Genomic DNA, 16385 nt, shown 5'->3' on the forward strand with positions numbered 1-16385 from the left:
TGAAACTGATCCCTTCCTTTAAATAGAGGAAGTTACTAAGTAAAAACATTGACCAGAATAAGCCAGTTTATGCCATGGTGCTAGACTAGAAACCATGCTACATGAATATTAACGTGAATAATTTATTTAAGAGAGTTCCTATGAAATGGATAATATTGTTGATTGTCAAGATCCTAATATTTGGTGAAAGTTGATAGTGCCTTGTCAGCAATACAATTATGATTGACTCAACCCATTTAGCCCAAACTTGATAATGAATAAATTATGTTTAGAGATGTTGAGATTAATTTGGGCTTCTGCAAGAATGTGTAGTAAATATGTACTCTTAATTTTTTGATTGATACTAATGATCATAGTACCTCATATATTTGATTGAAATATTTTTCTTTCTTTAACTAGAAGAGCCAGTAATACTGTACATGGACAGCTAAGTGACTTCTGAGCTTGGAATCAGGAAGACTTGAATTCCAATTTTGCCTCAGATATTTACTGGCTCTCTTATTCTGGGTGTGTTATTTAAAAGCTGGCTGCCTCAGTTTCCCCATTTGGAAAATGGGGATAATATATTTCCCTTCCAGGGTTGTTATGAGGCTCAAATATGAAAATATATGTAAAATGCTCCTGGCACATAGTAGGAGCTCTCTAAATGTTATCCATTATTATCATTATCTGATCCTTCACTGGAAATTATACTTCATTGTATAATTTGTGCTTGTCATTGATGTTGCCTTAACCAGAAGAGAAAATTTTAAATGTACTGATATTTCTCTTGTCCTTTTAAATCAAAGAATATCAACAAGGAAAATAAGAAAGTGGCTCCCATTTAGTCTTTTATTTCTCAGGTTAACTTGAAAATTTATTTTCTGAAATACTGCATGTAAAACATAGTAAATTTAAACATACCAACATCTTTTTTCCTCAGGTTGAAGAGATCAGAAATAGTATCTCCAAAATAGCACAGATTGTTGAAGAAGTAAAAAAAAATCACAGCATCATCCTCTCAGCACCAAATCCAGATGCAAGTAAGTAACTGTGTTTTCCTGTTTCTGGTCATTTCACTTTGCCTTCAATTTGTACAAGTAGTGACTTTTTAATTTTTCAAATTTTTTTTGAGAAGAAAAAAACATTGTCATATACATAGCAGATCATGAGAGAATTCAAAATATAAAACATTAAGTTTCCATATTAAGAAAGCTATACAATAAAAACTACATACTATGTTCTGAGCTGTCCATCTTTTCTTTGCTTCCTTGTAGATTTTCTTTTTCTGTTGTGTACTTTTTACTTTATTCTTTTTTTAGTTCTTTTTCCCTCCCCTCCTTCCCCCTCCCCCAAGAATACTACAGTAAACATGGAGACACATGTATATACATATATACACACATGCACATACATATACAAACATCTTCATATACATACATATCTATAATCATATATATATATATATATATATATATATATATATATATATATATATACACACACACATACATGTTTATTTTTATATGCATCTAGATAAGCCTGTACCCTGCTTGTTTGTCCTTCTTTTTCTGAAGGTGGGTAATGTCTTCCTTCACAAGTCCAAGTCTCCTCATATTTTTCTAATGCCAACTCATCATTTCCTACACTACAACAATATTGCAGTCTGATGTTGTCTGCTTTTTTTTTTTTCCCCATGCTGAGGCAGCCAGGGTTAAGTGACTTGCCCCAGGTCACACAGCTAGAAAGTATGTCTGCTTATTTTCAATAGTTTAAAACAATATTGATTAATATGACTGGTATGTAATGTATTTCCCTATTTTTCTATTTTGATTAAATCTATTTTAGCTTTAACTTAGTTAGAGATCATGATACTTAACCCTACTCCCCTCCAAGAATTCCTCCCTTTTCCTCTCCCCTATCCTTTTCCTTTGTCCTCTTGTTTCTTTCTGAATCCAGAAGACTTTTATAGTCTTCCAGATATATGTTTACTTTATCTCTTTCCTATTAATCTATACATTTTAGCCTATTCCTGTTAATTACAGCCTTTCTATAGTCTCCCCTTGTCCTATTCTATCATCCTCTTAGTTCTTTAGAATAGAAGACTTCTGTTCCCTTCTTAAGTATTATTTATTACTTATTCTCATATTGCTATTATTTTTACTTATGTTATTATGTTATTATTATTACTTATTCTCTATTTAACCAAAATCTGATGTAAGTAGGGTTCCCTTTAAAAATCTCTCTTTTATCCTCTTCCCCCCTCTCCATCCCCTTAGCCTCTTATTTATTTCTGCATTTAGAAGACTTTTATGCCCTTCTAGTTTTATATGTATTGTTCCCTCTTTGCTCTATTTCTGATGAGAGTTAAGGTTCCAGAACTATCACCCTCCTCCTCCATTTATTTCCTCAATATCAATTCTTCCTCTTGTATCTCATTTGTATAATTACTCTTTTTACTTTTTTTCCATTGTTTTGCTTTTTAGAATCATATTACACTTAGCTCTACCCCAATCTTTCTTAGGAACTACCCAATGACGAATGACAATCTAAAGGAAACTGTTTGTCTTTATTGGGTTTCTTATAATTAGTTTTTGATATTTACATTATATGTCTTTATCTTATATGTTAAATTTTCTGTTAATTTTTATATTTTTGCAACAAAATCCTGAAATCTGGCAATTTATTGAATCTCTATTTTTGTTGTTCAGGATTATGCTTAACTTTGCTGCCTATGTTATTTTCGACCACAACTCCAATTTTTTTGTTCTTCTCTATATGGTATTCCAAGACCTGGTCTGTTTGTGTAGCTGCTGCTAGGTCTTGTGTAATTCTAATTGTGGTTCTGCCATATTTGAATTGTTTTTTGTTGTTGTAACTTTTTTTTGAGCTGGGGGTTTGGGAATTTGGCTACAATATTCTTGTAAGTTTTCTTCTAGGAATTCTTTCAACTGGTAATTGGTAGGTTTTTTAATTTCTATTTTCCCCTCTTGCTCTAACACTTGAAGAAAATTTTCTCTAATTATTTCTTATATTATAGTATCAAGATTCTTTTTTTTTGAGTTTAGTTTTCAGATAGTCTGAATTGTTCTTATATTTTCTCTGCTTGATTGTTCTCCAAACCAGTTGTTTTTCTTTCCCCTCCCCACCCTCACCTCCCCAGTTTGGTTAGCCTATTCATTCATTCATTCATTTATCCATTTATTTATTTAAGTTTTTTCTTTTCAAAACATATGCACGGATAATTTTTTGACATTGATCCTTGCATAATGGCCTTGTGGTTCAGATTTTCTTCTTGTTACTAGATGGCAAGCAATCCAATATATATTATATATATGTTAAATCCAATATGTGTAAACAATTTTTACAGTTCTTTTGCTGCACAAGAAAAATCAGATCAAAAGGGAAAGAAAATGAGTAAGAAAACAAAATGCAAGTGAACAACAAAAAGAGTGAGGATGTTTTGTTGTTATCCACACTCAGTCTCCACAGTCCTCTCTTTAGGTATAGATGGCTCTCTGCGTCATCAGATCATTGGAACTGGCATCAGTCATCTCATTGTTGGAAAGAGTCACGTCCATCAGAATTGATCGCCATATAATATTGCTGTTGCCGTGTGCAATGATCTCCTAGTTCTGTTCATTTCACTCAGCATCATTTTTTTCCTTAGGAGATGCTTCACATTCTTTTCTATTTTTTTCACCCAGTGTTGCTGTTACTATGTTCATTGTTTTTCTATTTCTGCTCATTTCATTTTGCATCAGTTTGTTCAAGTAATGATTTTTAAAAAATAATTTCTTTTGTCATGAACTGCTGATTTCATTAGTATAGGGAAGTCCCAGTGAGGAACCTCCCTCTACTGTGCAGATGGGAACCTGTTCTGCAACTGATAAGATAGAAGTATCAGTCAGACAAGCCACATGCTGGACCAGATTAATATATATTTGGGAAACACTTTATGCAATAAATAAATAGCATAGAATATCAAAATTGTTAATAATATGTGACTTCTTAAGTTCAGCAGCAAGAGACAGAAAGAGTAATTCCATTTACGTTAACTGCAGACAATCTAAAATATTTGGAAGTCTACCTGCCAAGACAAACCAAGGAATGAAGGGAATTTCAGAAGCTTGGGAAGACTTTTATGAACTAATGCAAAGTGAAATAAGCAGAGTGAGAACAATTTATAAAGTAACAAAAATACTGTAAAAACAAATAGCTTTGAAAATCTCAGGAACTTTGATCAACACAGTGATGAAAGGATTATCTTATATGTGAAGGATTTCAGATATGTGGTAGACTCAGAGTGCAGTACATCTTTTGAATAGGTCCAAAACAGAATTCATTTCCCTTCTCTCTATCTATTTGTTAAAAAGGCTTTCTTTTTCTTTCTTTTTTTGCTGAGAGTGGGGTAGAAGAAAAGTGAGGACAGGAGGAGGCAGGTTTTGGTTAACTGGAAAAAAAAACTTACCTAAAAAAACAATCAGTACAGTTATTTAGCTTTGAACAAAGGCTTTACTAGGATAGGGTAGTGAGAGTTGTGTGAAACACTCTCCCTACCCTAGATTCTGGACTTCCTCACTGTATCTAGAAGATTGGGTTCAAAGTGACACTTGTGGCAAAGCCTCTTGTTCATGGCGTCCTAATGCTTCTCTGCTGGGGTCTTAGGGTCTGCTCCTTTTGGAGCTCCTTCGCCGATGCCCCCACTGTGGACATCCCTGGCTGGCCTCTTCCCTTGAAAGACTCTCTCCATTCCCAGGTTGTGTCTCTGCTCCTTTTTCCTAGCTAATGACATGGAGGGTTTTCGGAGGGAGAGGAGAGCAAGCTCTCCCCACCCTGTGCCCTGCTGCTAGCTTTCTGATGGAGGCTTAGTGCCTCCATTGGACTGTGAACAGTGTCTTGCTTTTAAGTATAAGCTGAGCAGTTTCTTTTATTAGACTCAAATGTGTCTGGGCAGTGTCTTTCATCTAGTGACTCCAGACCCTGTTGTGTTCCCCTAATTGATTAAGGATTTATTTGTATCTTGTGATATGGTTGTAGAAAAGCTCCTGAACATAAACTTTGTGCTCTGGGATGGTGTTAATTTCTCCTTCACATTCTTCCTCCTATAAATCCTCTACGGAAGATCTTCTGGATCTAATGTTTGATGGAAACCAGAGCCCCATTTGGGATATCTGTTTGTGGCCTTTCCCAGTGAGGCTTATTCATCTCCTTTATGGTCACCTCTATCTACCTGCCTTTTATCCCTCACTTTATATGAAGTCACCTTTGGGAGCATGCTTCAAACTGTGCGCAGTGTTTGTAGTTTTTTAGCCATTAACAATCTCCGATTCTTTGTGACCCTTTGCAGTTTTCTTGGTAAGAAAATTGGTTTGCCATTTTCTTCTCCCAGGTTGTCCTTAGAGGGTAAAGATTTGAGAGAAACGGGGCTAAGTGACTTGCTCAGAGTCACCTATCTAGTAAATGTCTGAGGTCAGATTTGAGCTCATGAAGACAAGTCTTCCTGATTCCAAGCCCAAGGCTCTCTCCACTTTGCCACCTAGCTGCCCACAGGATATCTGCTATATATTTTTTCAAATGTCCTTCATTCTTGTCATTTACAGTTTTGGTGCTCCTGAGACCACAATATTTCAATGGTTGATATCCATGTAGTAGACCTGAGATTAGTTGATAGTATTTGCAGCAGAAGACGGCAGAGAATCATTTCAGTATTCTATGCTTTTACAATTATGATCCAACCAGTTGTCCCAATTCTGGGTCCAGCTCATCATCCATCTGAAATGCCTGTTCAAGATATTTTTGCAGGACAAACAGATGGGCTGCCATTCCAACTGCAAGTCATAATATGGCAGTGTGAATTTGCTTATTTTTTTTCTGGGTAATATGAGGCTGATCCTTTTTAAAAAAATATTCATTTTTAAAACTGAATTATTTTGAATTCTGGATTCTCTCCTGCCCCTTCCCCACCCACTGAGAAATCAAGCAATATGATTGTCCTTTATATCTGTGAAGCCATACAAAACATATTTCCATATTAAGGCTGATATTTTTTGAATAACTAAGGATCTTAATTATGAGGAGGAAGTCCAGTAGCATCATAGGCTTGTTGTGGCCTTCACATTGTCATCTGCAGACAGGAGCATTGGGACAACTTATTACTTATAGGAAGTTCCTCCTCCATTTAGACATGCTAGAGCAAACTTCTTTGGTGAGCTTGTTTCCATGCTTTGTAATTCATTTGATATTGGTTAATAGGATAAATTATCTCTCTAAATACTCCATGAAATTTTATATGATTATGACATTAATCTGTTCTCCACTCAGCGACCAAAATATTCATTCCCCATTCTGCAGACCCCCAAGGACTTACTGTTATTCAGCAAGCAAGTATCAAATCTTCTCATTGACCTTTCATGCCCTTCACAGCATAACTCCTTCCTACCCATCAAACATTCTTACACTTTATTCCTCCGGGTGTTCTCTTTGACCCAGCAGCCCCAGCCCATTTGCTTCTCCTCACATGCGGTATTCTTTCTCTCTGCTCTGGGCCTTTTCTTGGACTCTCCCCTTGGCTCGCAGCACTTGGCACTTAGTAAACATTCAATTAATGCTGACAGGTGGCTTTGCTTGGCAGGTTTCTATCAATGACGTGCTTCGATAAAGGCTTAGACGGTGTGCTCATCAGAGCACAAATCTGGGAAAGTTGGCTGACCCCTTGGATCTCGGCCTAAGGAGCCAAAAAGAACATTAAGGAAAACCTAGTACAATGAAGTTAATCGGATACATTTATTCCTCCTGTGGCGTACCAGAAATAAACTTCACAAGTATTAGAAGGAGGAGGCCTGACATCTGTTTATCCAAAAAGACCTCGGCCTGTTAGTGGACTGCAGTCTGAATGTGAGTCAGCTCTGCAGTGTGAAAGCCAAAAAAAGCCCGGCTATCATGTGGCCCCACTGTACTTGGCCTTGATCAGACCTGAGCAGAGCTGTTGTGCTTAGTTCTGACTTTCTCCTTTTCATCAGGACGTTGGTTGACCTGAGAGTTTGGCAGACAGGGCTTTTTAAAGGGATTTAAGATCATGTCATAGGAGGATTCGTCCAAAGAGCTGAGGGTGTGTTTAGCTTGGAAAAGGAAAAACCAGGAGTGGTTACCGTATTTCCAGAGTTGTGATGTAATCCAAAGATATTAGGCTTGTACTGCATGCCCCCATGTGGCCAAGCTAGGAAAAAGAGCTAGAATTTGCAAAGGCAAATTTTGACTTGATTTAAGGAAAGGAAGAGCTAGCCCAAAGTAGCCCGGGCTGTTTTGGGGAAGTATTGGATTCTTCCTCATTGGAAGTCTAGAAGCAAAGGTGGGATGACCACTTGTTTTCTATGTTGTAGAGATTTTTTGCTTGCTTTTCAGATGTGGATTGAACTTGATGATTTTTTTAATATCTTTTGTACTTGAAATTCAGTAATTCTATGAATCTTGATTTCTTATATGAATCTGTTTTTTTTTTAGTGTGTGTTTAGTTTTGTTGAATATTACACTTCTATTTTGCTATGTCTTTTAAGATATTCCAAATTTTATTGAAATCATTTGTTTTTATATTACTTTAATTTCCAGTTATCTTTTCTACTCTTATTCATAAAGTCATCCCTTATAACCAAAAACAGAAAGAAAGAAAATAAATTATTATTATTACCAAAACTAACCATTACACTGAAATTGAGAATATTGGAATTGTTTTATTCTTGAAGTCCATTACATCTTTAGTGGAGGGGCTTTTTCCTCATCTCTCTTGTAGGAACAGACTTGGTTATTATAATTATTTAGCATTCTATTTTGTTTGTTTTCATTTTTTTTACTTAACATTATTTTAATCATTATGTTCACTGTTTTACCTGGTTACCCCTCCCTTCCCTTCTCCCCCTTCAGCCTAAACAACAAAGGTTAAACATGTGCAGTTCTTCTAAATATATTTCCACAATTATCATGCTGCACAAGAAATCAGATGAAAAGGGGGGAAAATGAGAAAAAAAAAAACAAGCAACAAAAAAGGTGAAAATACTGTGTTGTGATCCATATTCAGTTTCCATAGTCTCCTCTCTGGGCGTGTCTGGCTCTTTCCATCACATGTCTATTGGAATTACTTTGAATTACTTCATTGTTGAAAAGAGTCACGTCCCTCACAGTTGATCATCCCATGATCATCTTGTTGCTGCGTGTGATGTTCTCTTGGTTCTGCTCATTTTACTTAGCATCAGTTCATCTAAGTCTCTCCAGGCTTTTCTGAAATCTTCTTGCTCATCATTTCTTATAGATGAATAATATTCCATAACATTCATATACCATAATTTATTCAATCATTTTCCAATTGTTGGGTATCCATTCAGTTTCCAGTTTCTTGTCACTACAAAAGGGCTGCCACAAATATTTTTGCACATGTGGGTCCTTTTCCTATCTTTAATATCTCTTTGGGATATAAGCCCAGTAATAACACTGCTGAGTCAAAGTATACAGTTTGATAGCCCTTTGGGCATAGTTCCAAAGTGCTCTCCAGAATGGCTGGATCCGTTCACAACTCCACCAACAATGTATTAGTGTCCCAGTTTCCCACATCCCCTCCAACATTTATCATTGTCTAAAAATTCTATTTTTATAGCATTTCACTCTCTAGATACACCTGTCATCAGTAGTCTTTAAACTTTTATCTATCTCTCTTGGTTAATGAATGCAATAACTATTGAGGGATCTTGGACAGATGTTGGCTATTAGAGATCATGGGTACTTCTTACTTAGGATCGTAGAAGACAGAAACCTGTAGTCACTGTCTAATTTGATCCCAAACTATTTGCCAAGCAGCTACAAGAAACAGCTGGAAGGAAGGGAAAGGCAGGAACCATGGAATGGTTTCCTGGCTAAAGTAGCTATTGGTCTCGTGCTTGGTGCACAGCAGACATGAGTAAGTGTAGGGTAGGGCAGGATTATCGGGGATTAGGCAGTGAGATCTGGTGGAAGAACACTGTGGTGAGAGGCTTGGGCTCTGGGTGCTGGCCTTGGTCCACCTTGGCCATCAGAGACCTCGCTGTATCTTGGTGTCCTCTCCTGCAAGAGAGGAATCCTCCATAGGGTATGATGAGGATTAAATAAGTCAATATACGAAAGACTGTGTGCAGATGTTAACATCACACTGGGTTTGCACCTGCTCAGAGGTTGGTGTGGGTTGCCATTTGGAAAATATCCTTGTAACTAGCTGGTTGGTCCAGTGTTACTAAGTGCCCTGTATAGCAGGGCGTAGTGATGATTGCCTTTTTAGGTGGGTATCTAGAGAACATGGCTTCTTGAATAGTCCCAAGAAGGTTTAGAGCTCTGTTTTTGGAGCAGGTCTCACTTGGATTATTTGTGCCTTATCTTCTGTGGGCGAATGCCAGTACAGCATTGGTAATGTAGCTTATGAAATAACAAATATTGATTTCTTTAATGTTTACTATTGATCTCTAAATTTTATATCTCAGATTATACTTTATTTTTTAAGGGACAAAAGAAGAGCTGGAAGAACTGAACAAAGAAATCAAGAAAATTGCTAATAAAATTAGAGCTAAGTTAAAAGGTAAGTTTAAAAGTTTAACTCCTTTTTAGGTAAATGTTTATTTAATACTGATATTTTGGAAATATCAGTATTAAATAAATACTGATATTTTTGGAAGAGTCTTCGCTTCAGTTATCAGTCCTTTTATCCATTTTAAGATATTTGAAGAACTGTGAATATGTTGAAGAACTGAACATGAAGAACTAAATATCATTGAAAATTTAAAGAAATTTCTTTACTACTTTATAGCATTCTATTTTTCCAATTATTACATGTAAAAGTAGTTTTTAACATTCAGTTTTATAAGATTTTGAGTTCCAGTTTTTTTCCTCCACTTCTTTCCTCCCTAAGACAGGCAAACAATATGGTATAGAATGTACATGTACAATCATATTAAACATTTTGCATTAATTATGTTGTGAAAGAAGAATAGAAACAAAAGAGACAAATCATGAGAAAGAAAAATAAAAGTGGAAATAATATGCTTCAAACTGCATTAAAACTCCATAGTAATTTCTCTGAATGTGGATAGCATTTTCCATCATGAGTCTTTTTAAATTGTCTTGGATTGTCCTGTTGCTGAGAAGAGTTGAGTCTATCGAAGTTGATTGCCATACAGTGTTGCTGTCACTATGTACAATGTCCTCCTGGTTCTGCTCATTTGTCTAACAAACTTTATATAGTCTTTCCATGTTTTTCTGAAATTCACTTGCTCACCGTTTCTTACAGCACAATAATGCTGTATTTATCACAATCATATACCATAATTTGATCAGCCATTCCATAATTGATGCATAACACCTCAATTTTCAGTTTTTTGCCACCACAAAAACTGCTGTAAGTATTTATACATGTAGGTCCTTTTATATTTTTTATGATCTCTTTGATATACAGTAGTAATATTGTTGGATCAAAGGATATGCAGTTTTATAGTTCTTTGGTCTAATTGCTCTCCAGGGTGGTTGGATCAGTTCACAACTCTACTAACAACTCTACTAACAGTGTATTAGTATCCCAACTTTCCCACATCTTCTCCAACATTTATAATTTTCCTTTCCTGTCCTGTTAGCTAATCTGATATGTGTGAAGGGGTTACCTACCTCAGATTTGTTTTAATTTACATTTTTCTAATCAATAGTGAATTAGAGCTGTTTTTTTCAAATAATTACTATAGCTTTTGTTTTTTCACCTGAAAACAGCCTGGTTATATCCTTTGATCATTTATCAATTAGGGAATGACTTGTATTTTTATAAATTTGACTCAGTTCTCTATATATTTTAAAAATTAGACCTTTATCAAAAACACTGTAAAAATTGTTTCCCCACTTTCTATTCTTTTTTCTGCTTTCCTTCAAATCTTGGCTGCATTGGCTTTCTTTGTGCAAAATCTTTTTAATTTAATGTAATCAAATTATCCATTTTGCATTTTATAATATTCTGTTTCTTGTTTGGTTTTAAATTCTTCCCTTGCCCATAAACAAGTAAACTATTCATTGCTCTTCTGATTAATGTTATTGATTCATATCATTTATGTCAGTACTTTTTGTTCAAAAGAATCACAAGTTATGTTACTTTGAGCACTTGATTGTATACTAATATTATAGTCTCATTTTAGTTTCTTATATTATTTTTACTAAATTTTCGTTATTTCAAGCTCAACGTAATTTGTGTTTCTATATGTGTATGTGTGCATATGTGCATACATGTATATTATATATACTCAGTGGCCCTTTTAAAAATATTTCATTTTTTCCCTCAATTACATGTAAAAGCAATTTTGAACATTTTTTAAAAAACTTTGAATTTTAAATTCTTTCCTTGGCAAGCAGTTTGATACAATTTGATACACACATGTGCAGATATGCAGAACATATTTTCATTAGTCATCTTTCTTTCACAAGAAAATACAGACCCAAAAAAACTCCTCCAAAAATAATGAGGAAATTTAAAAAGTATGCTTTGAACTGCATTCAGACTTTTTTGTCAGTTCTTTCTCTGGAGATGGAGAACATTTTTTCATTATAAATTCTTTGGAATTGTTTTGAATCACTATCGTTGAGAACAGTTAAGTCGTTGATAGCTGATCACTGTACAGTAATATTTTCCTGGTTCTACTCACATCACAGCATCACTCCATGTTAGTCTTTTCAGATTGTTTTGAGTACATCCAGCTCATTATTTCTTATAGTATTCCATTATAATTATATATCATGACTTATTCAGCCTTTCTCCAGTTTATGGGCATATCTTCATTTTATTATTCTTTGCTATAAAAGAGCTCCTATATCTTTAAACATATGAATACTTTTCTTTATTCTTTCATCTTTTTGGGATATAGACCTAGTAGGGATATGGTAGGATCAAAGGTATACACAGTTGTAGTTCCAAAATTTGGGTGTAGTTCCAAATTACTCTTCAATTTTTAGAATGGTTGAATCAGTGGGCAACTCTACTAGTAGAACATTTGTGCCTCAGATTTTCCATATCTCCTCCAAGGTTTGTCATTTTCCTTTTCTGTCATATTAGTCAATCTGTTAGGTGTGGGCTGGCATCTCAGAGTTGTTTTAATTTGCATTTCTCTAATCAGTAATGATTTAGAACTTTTTTTTTCATATGATCATATACAATTATGATTATTTCATCTGAAAACTATCTTTTCATACCCTTTGACCTTTTATCAATTGGGGAATGGCTCTTATTTTTTATAAATTTGACTCAGTCTTCTATGTATTTGAGAAATGAGATCTTAATCAATTTGGTATAAAAAGTTCTTCACAGTTATGATTATTGTGTATTGCCCCTCCCATATGTCCCCCCCTGTTTATCCTATTTTCTCCTTTTACCCTGTCCATTCTCAAAAGTATTTTGTTTCTGACTTTTACCTCCCTCAATCCTCACCCCTTCCCATTTCCCTTCCCCTTCTTTTATCCTCTCCATCTCCCACTTTCATGTAGGGTAAGATAGGTTTTTGTATACTCTTCCTCTTCCCCTTCTACTTTCCTATAGGGTAAGATAGATTTTTGTACTCAATTGATTGCATATGTTATTCCCTCTCTGAGCCAAATCTGATGAGAATAAGGTTCAAGGGCTTTTGTCTGCCTTCTTGATCTGTTCCTCTGGTATAAAAACTTTTTTATGCCTCTTTTATGTGAGATAATTTTATCCCTTTGTACCTTTCCCTTTCCTGATCTCCCAGTGCCATCATCTTCCTTTGTTTCACCCCTTAATTTTATTTTTTAAAATATCATCCAGTCATATTCAGCTACCGTCTTTGTAGTTTATGTATCTTCTCTTTAACTTTCCTCAGAATTAAAAAGAAGTATCATCATTTCATATAGTAATGTAAACAGTTTAACCTTGTTGAATCCCTTTTGTTTTTTCTTTCCTGTTTACCTTTGCGTGCTTTCTTTGAATTTTGTATTTGAAAGTCATTTAAAAAATTTTAGCTCTGGTCTTTTTTGGAATACGTGAAAGTTCTGTATTTCATTGAATAGCCATTTATTCTTCCTGAAGGATTATATTTAGTTTTTCTGGATAAGGTGATTCTTGTTTTCAATCTTAGCTCCTTTGCCTTCTGGGAATCATATTTCAAGCCCTCCAGTCCTTTAGTGTAAAAGCTTCTAAACCTTTTATTTTGACTGTGATTTTATGATATTTGAATTGTTTGTTTCTGACTGGTTACAATATTCTCTCCTTGACAAGGAGTTCTGGAATTTGGCTGTAATATTCTTGGGAGTTTTCATTTTGGGATCTTTTTCAGAAAGTGATAGGTAAAATGTTTGCATTTCTGTTTTATCTTCTGGTTCTAGAAAATCAGGGCAGTTTTCCTTGATAATCTTGAAACATGATATCTAAACTGTCTTTTACGTCATGGCTTTCAGGTAGTCTAATAATTATCTCTCCTGTATCTATTTCCAGGTCAGTTTTATTTTTCCAGTGAGATGTTTCACAATTTCTTCTGGCTTTTCACGTTTTGGATTTTGTGTTATTGTTTCTTGATATCTCATGATATCCTCAGCTTCTCCTTGCCCAATTACAATTTTTAAGGAATTATTTACTTCAGTGAGTTTTTGCAAATCCTTTTCCATTTGGCCAGTTCTGCTTTTTTTAGGGAATTCTTTTCAGTTGACTTTTATGTCCCTTTTATTATTTGGCCTATTCTATTTTTTAAGGTGTTATTTTCTTTAGCTTTTTTTTGTGTTTCCTTTATCAAGCTTGTTTAATTTTTTTGTGTGTGATTTTCTTGCATCATTTTTAATTTCTTTCCCCAATTTTCCTTAGTCTTTCTTATTTGAGTTTTAAAATTCTTTTTGAGCTCTTCTAGGAATTCTTTTTGGGCCTGAGACCAATTCACATTTTTTGTTGAAGTTTAGGATATAGCCTTTTAAATTTTGTTTTCTATATCTGACTTTGCTTTGATCTTCACTGTCACCATAATAAATTTCTGTGGTTATATTCTTTTTGTTATTGTTTGTTCATTTTTCCATAGCAACTTTTAACTTTATGATAAAGTTAGGCTCTGCTCTTCAGGTGGATCGGGCAGTATCCTCTTCAGGTTTTTTATGTAGCTGTTTTCGGAGTGAGTTTTGAAGGTCTGTAGGTTTTCAGTTCTTCCATGGTAACATGATCTAAGAAGTATGTTGACTTCTCTTCTGGCTGTGCTGTGCTCTAGGAGGGATTATAAGCACTCTTTCCCAGTATGGAGCTCTAGTGCATTAGTGCTCCCCCTCCCCCACATCTAGAACTGTAAACTAGATCCATGGATAATCGGCAGTGCACAAGTCTTTCTCAGGACCAGTAAAGGAGCTCCTGTTGTCCGGCCCGCTTACTGCCATTGAAGAGCTGCTGCTGCTGCTGATTCATTTGCCCCCCAGGCCTGAACTGGCAGGGGCCACTCTCACTTGGGTGATCTTTTCTGCCAACTCCTCAGTTGTCATGGCTTGAGAAATTGTTTTGCCCTGTGCTTTTGAGGGTTCTGCTGCTCCAGAATTTTTTTTTTTTTTTGAGGAATTATCTTAAAATTTTTTGGAGTAGAATTGGGAGAGCTTTGGCAAATCCCTTTCTTTTCACTATCATCTTAGTTCCGCCATTCCAGTATTTTTTTTTTTTTTTGAAGAAAAAAGATAAATCTATACTAGACATTTTAAAAGCTACAGCATAATCTGACTTATTTTTTATGATGTATTCAACTTTGGTAGCAGTGTTTTTTTTGAGTGATTTGATTTCTGTGTGTGAGTCCAGATGGAGATTCCTTTGTGACTATGGAGAAGCACAGGTATTTTTAAAACCAAAGTTTTTCTATACTAAGATTTTCAATTTAATTAAGCATAATCTCTTTATTTTTTATTTAATAGCCTTTTATTTACAGGTTATATGTATGGGTAACTTTACAGCATTGACAATTGCCAAACCTCTTGTTCCAATTTTTCCCCTCTTTTTCCCCACCCCCTCCCCCAGATGGCAGGATGACCAGTAGATGTTAAATGTATTAAAATATAAATTAGATACACAATAAATATACATGACCAAACTGTTATTTTGCTGTACAAAAAGAATCGGACTCTGAAATGTTGTACAATTAGTCTTTGAAGGAAATCCAAAATGCAGGTAGGCAAAAATATAGGGATTGGGAATTCAATGTAATGGTTTTTAGTCATCTCCCAGAGTTCTTTCGCTGGGTGTAGCTGGTTCAGTTCATTACTGCTCCATTGGAAATGATTTGGTTGATCTCATAAGCATAATCTCTTAACTGATTTATTTTAAATCTTTCTTCAGTAATTTATCAATTTAGCTTTATTTGGGGGAGGAGATAAGAAAGAAATGAATTCCATGCAAAAAAGCAAGCAAGCTGAGGTCAGCATTCAGTGATTCATTTCTGCTTGTTCATAGCTATTGAACAAAGTGTTGATCAAGATGAGAATGTCAATCGAACATCAGTGGATCTTCGGATACGAAAAACGCAGGTTTGATCATCAGCTTCACTTGATTAAAATAAAAGCTCAGAGATCATTCCTTTAGATGGCATGCTTGTCTTAACACATTCTCTGTTTTCAAAGTAGGGGCTATAATATGCATAGAATAATTAAATTAGCCAGTTAAATTTCCAGTCTCTGGAAAGGGCAGGTAGGTGGGGCAGTGGAAAGAGCACTGGGGGCCTGGAGGCAGGAAGATCTGAGTTCATATTTGTCTTCAGATATTACTAACTGACCCTGGGTAAGTCATTTAATCCTATTTGTCTTAGTTTCCTTATTTATAAAGTGAGTTGGAGAAGGAAATGGCAAACCTCTAGCACAGGGGTCCGCAAACTTTTTAAATAGGGGTCCCTCAGACTGTTGGAGGGCCGGGTGAGAGGGATAATCGTCCTCAGCTGCCGCATCTGGCCCGTGGGCCGTAGTTTGAGGACCCCTGCTCTAGTATCTTTGCTAAGAAAACCCCAAATGGGGTCTCATAGAGTGTCTGACATGACTGAAAAACAAACACATAACAAGAAACATTTAGCACTATCAAGGTTCTACCACTGAATATGACTAATAAGGGTTGGAATTTAAATAAATATTCTTTAAATATATATTTTTCCATATGGAGGAATGGTATAATAGGTTGATTTGCTGAAATTCATTTTCTTAGTGAGGAAGAAAAAAGGTTAACATTTTATCAATTTTATCCCTGTTATAGCATTCTGTACTGTCTCGGAAATTTGTGGAAGTTATGACAGAGTATAATGAAACACAGACCTTTTTTCGGGAACGAAGCAAAGGACGGATTCAGCGTCAACTAGAAATAAGTGAGCAAGATAGCATTGTTATCTTGACTGAAATCTCATCAGTTGTGT

At 35.2% G+C, this 16385-nt stretch overlaps 1 protein-coding gene across 4 annotated transcripts in view; it reads left to right on the forward strand.

Annotated features, from left to right (window-relative positions):
* Positions 1-16385, forward strand: part of STX2 (syntaxin 2) — a 51299-nt gene that overhangs the window by 22169 nt on the left and 12745 nt on the right. For all 4 annotated transcript variants that reach the window (XM_031948395.1, XM_031948396.1, XM_031948394.1 and 1 more), the window contains exons 3-6: positions 923-1022; positions 9500-9574; positions 15443-15516; positions 16229-16337. In XM_031948395.1, the coding sequence (XP_031804255.1) occupies positions 923-1022; positions 9500-9574; positions 15443-15516; positions 16229-16337 (358 nt within the window). The remainder of the gene's footprint in view (positions 1-922; positions 1023-9499; positions 9575-15442; positions 15517-16228; positions 16338-16385) is intronic.

The sequence above is a fragment of the Sarcophilus harrisii genome, chromosome 1 (assembly GCF_902635505.1).
Source record: "Sarcophilus harrisii chromosome 1, mSarHar1.11, whole genome shotgun sequence".
Taxonomy (NCBI): domain Eukaryota; kingdom Metazoa; phylum Chordata; class Mammalia; order Dasyuromorphia; family Dasyuridae; genus Sarcophilus; species Sarcophilus harrisii.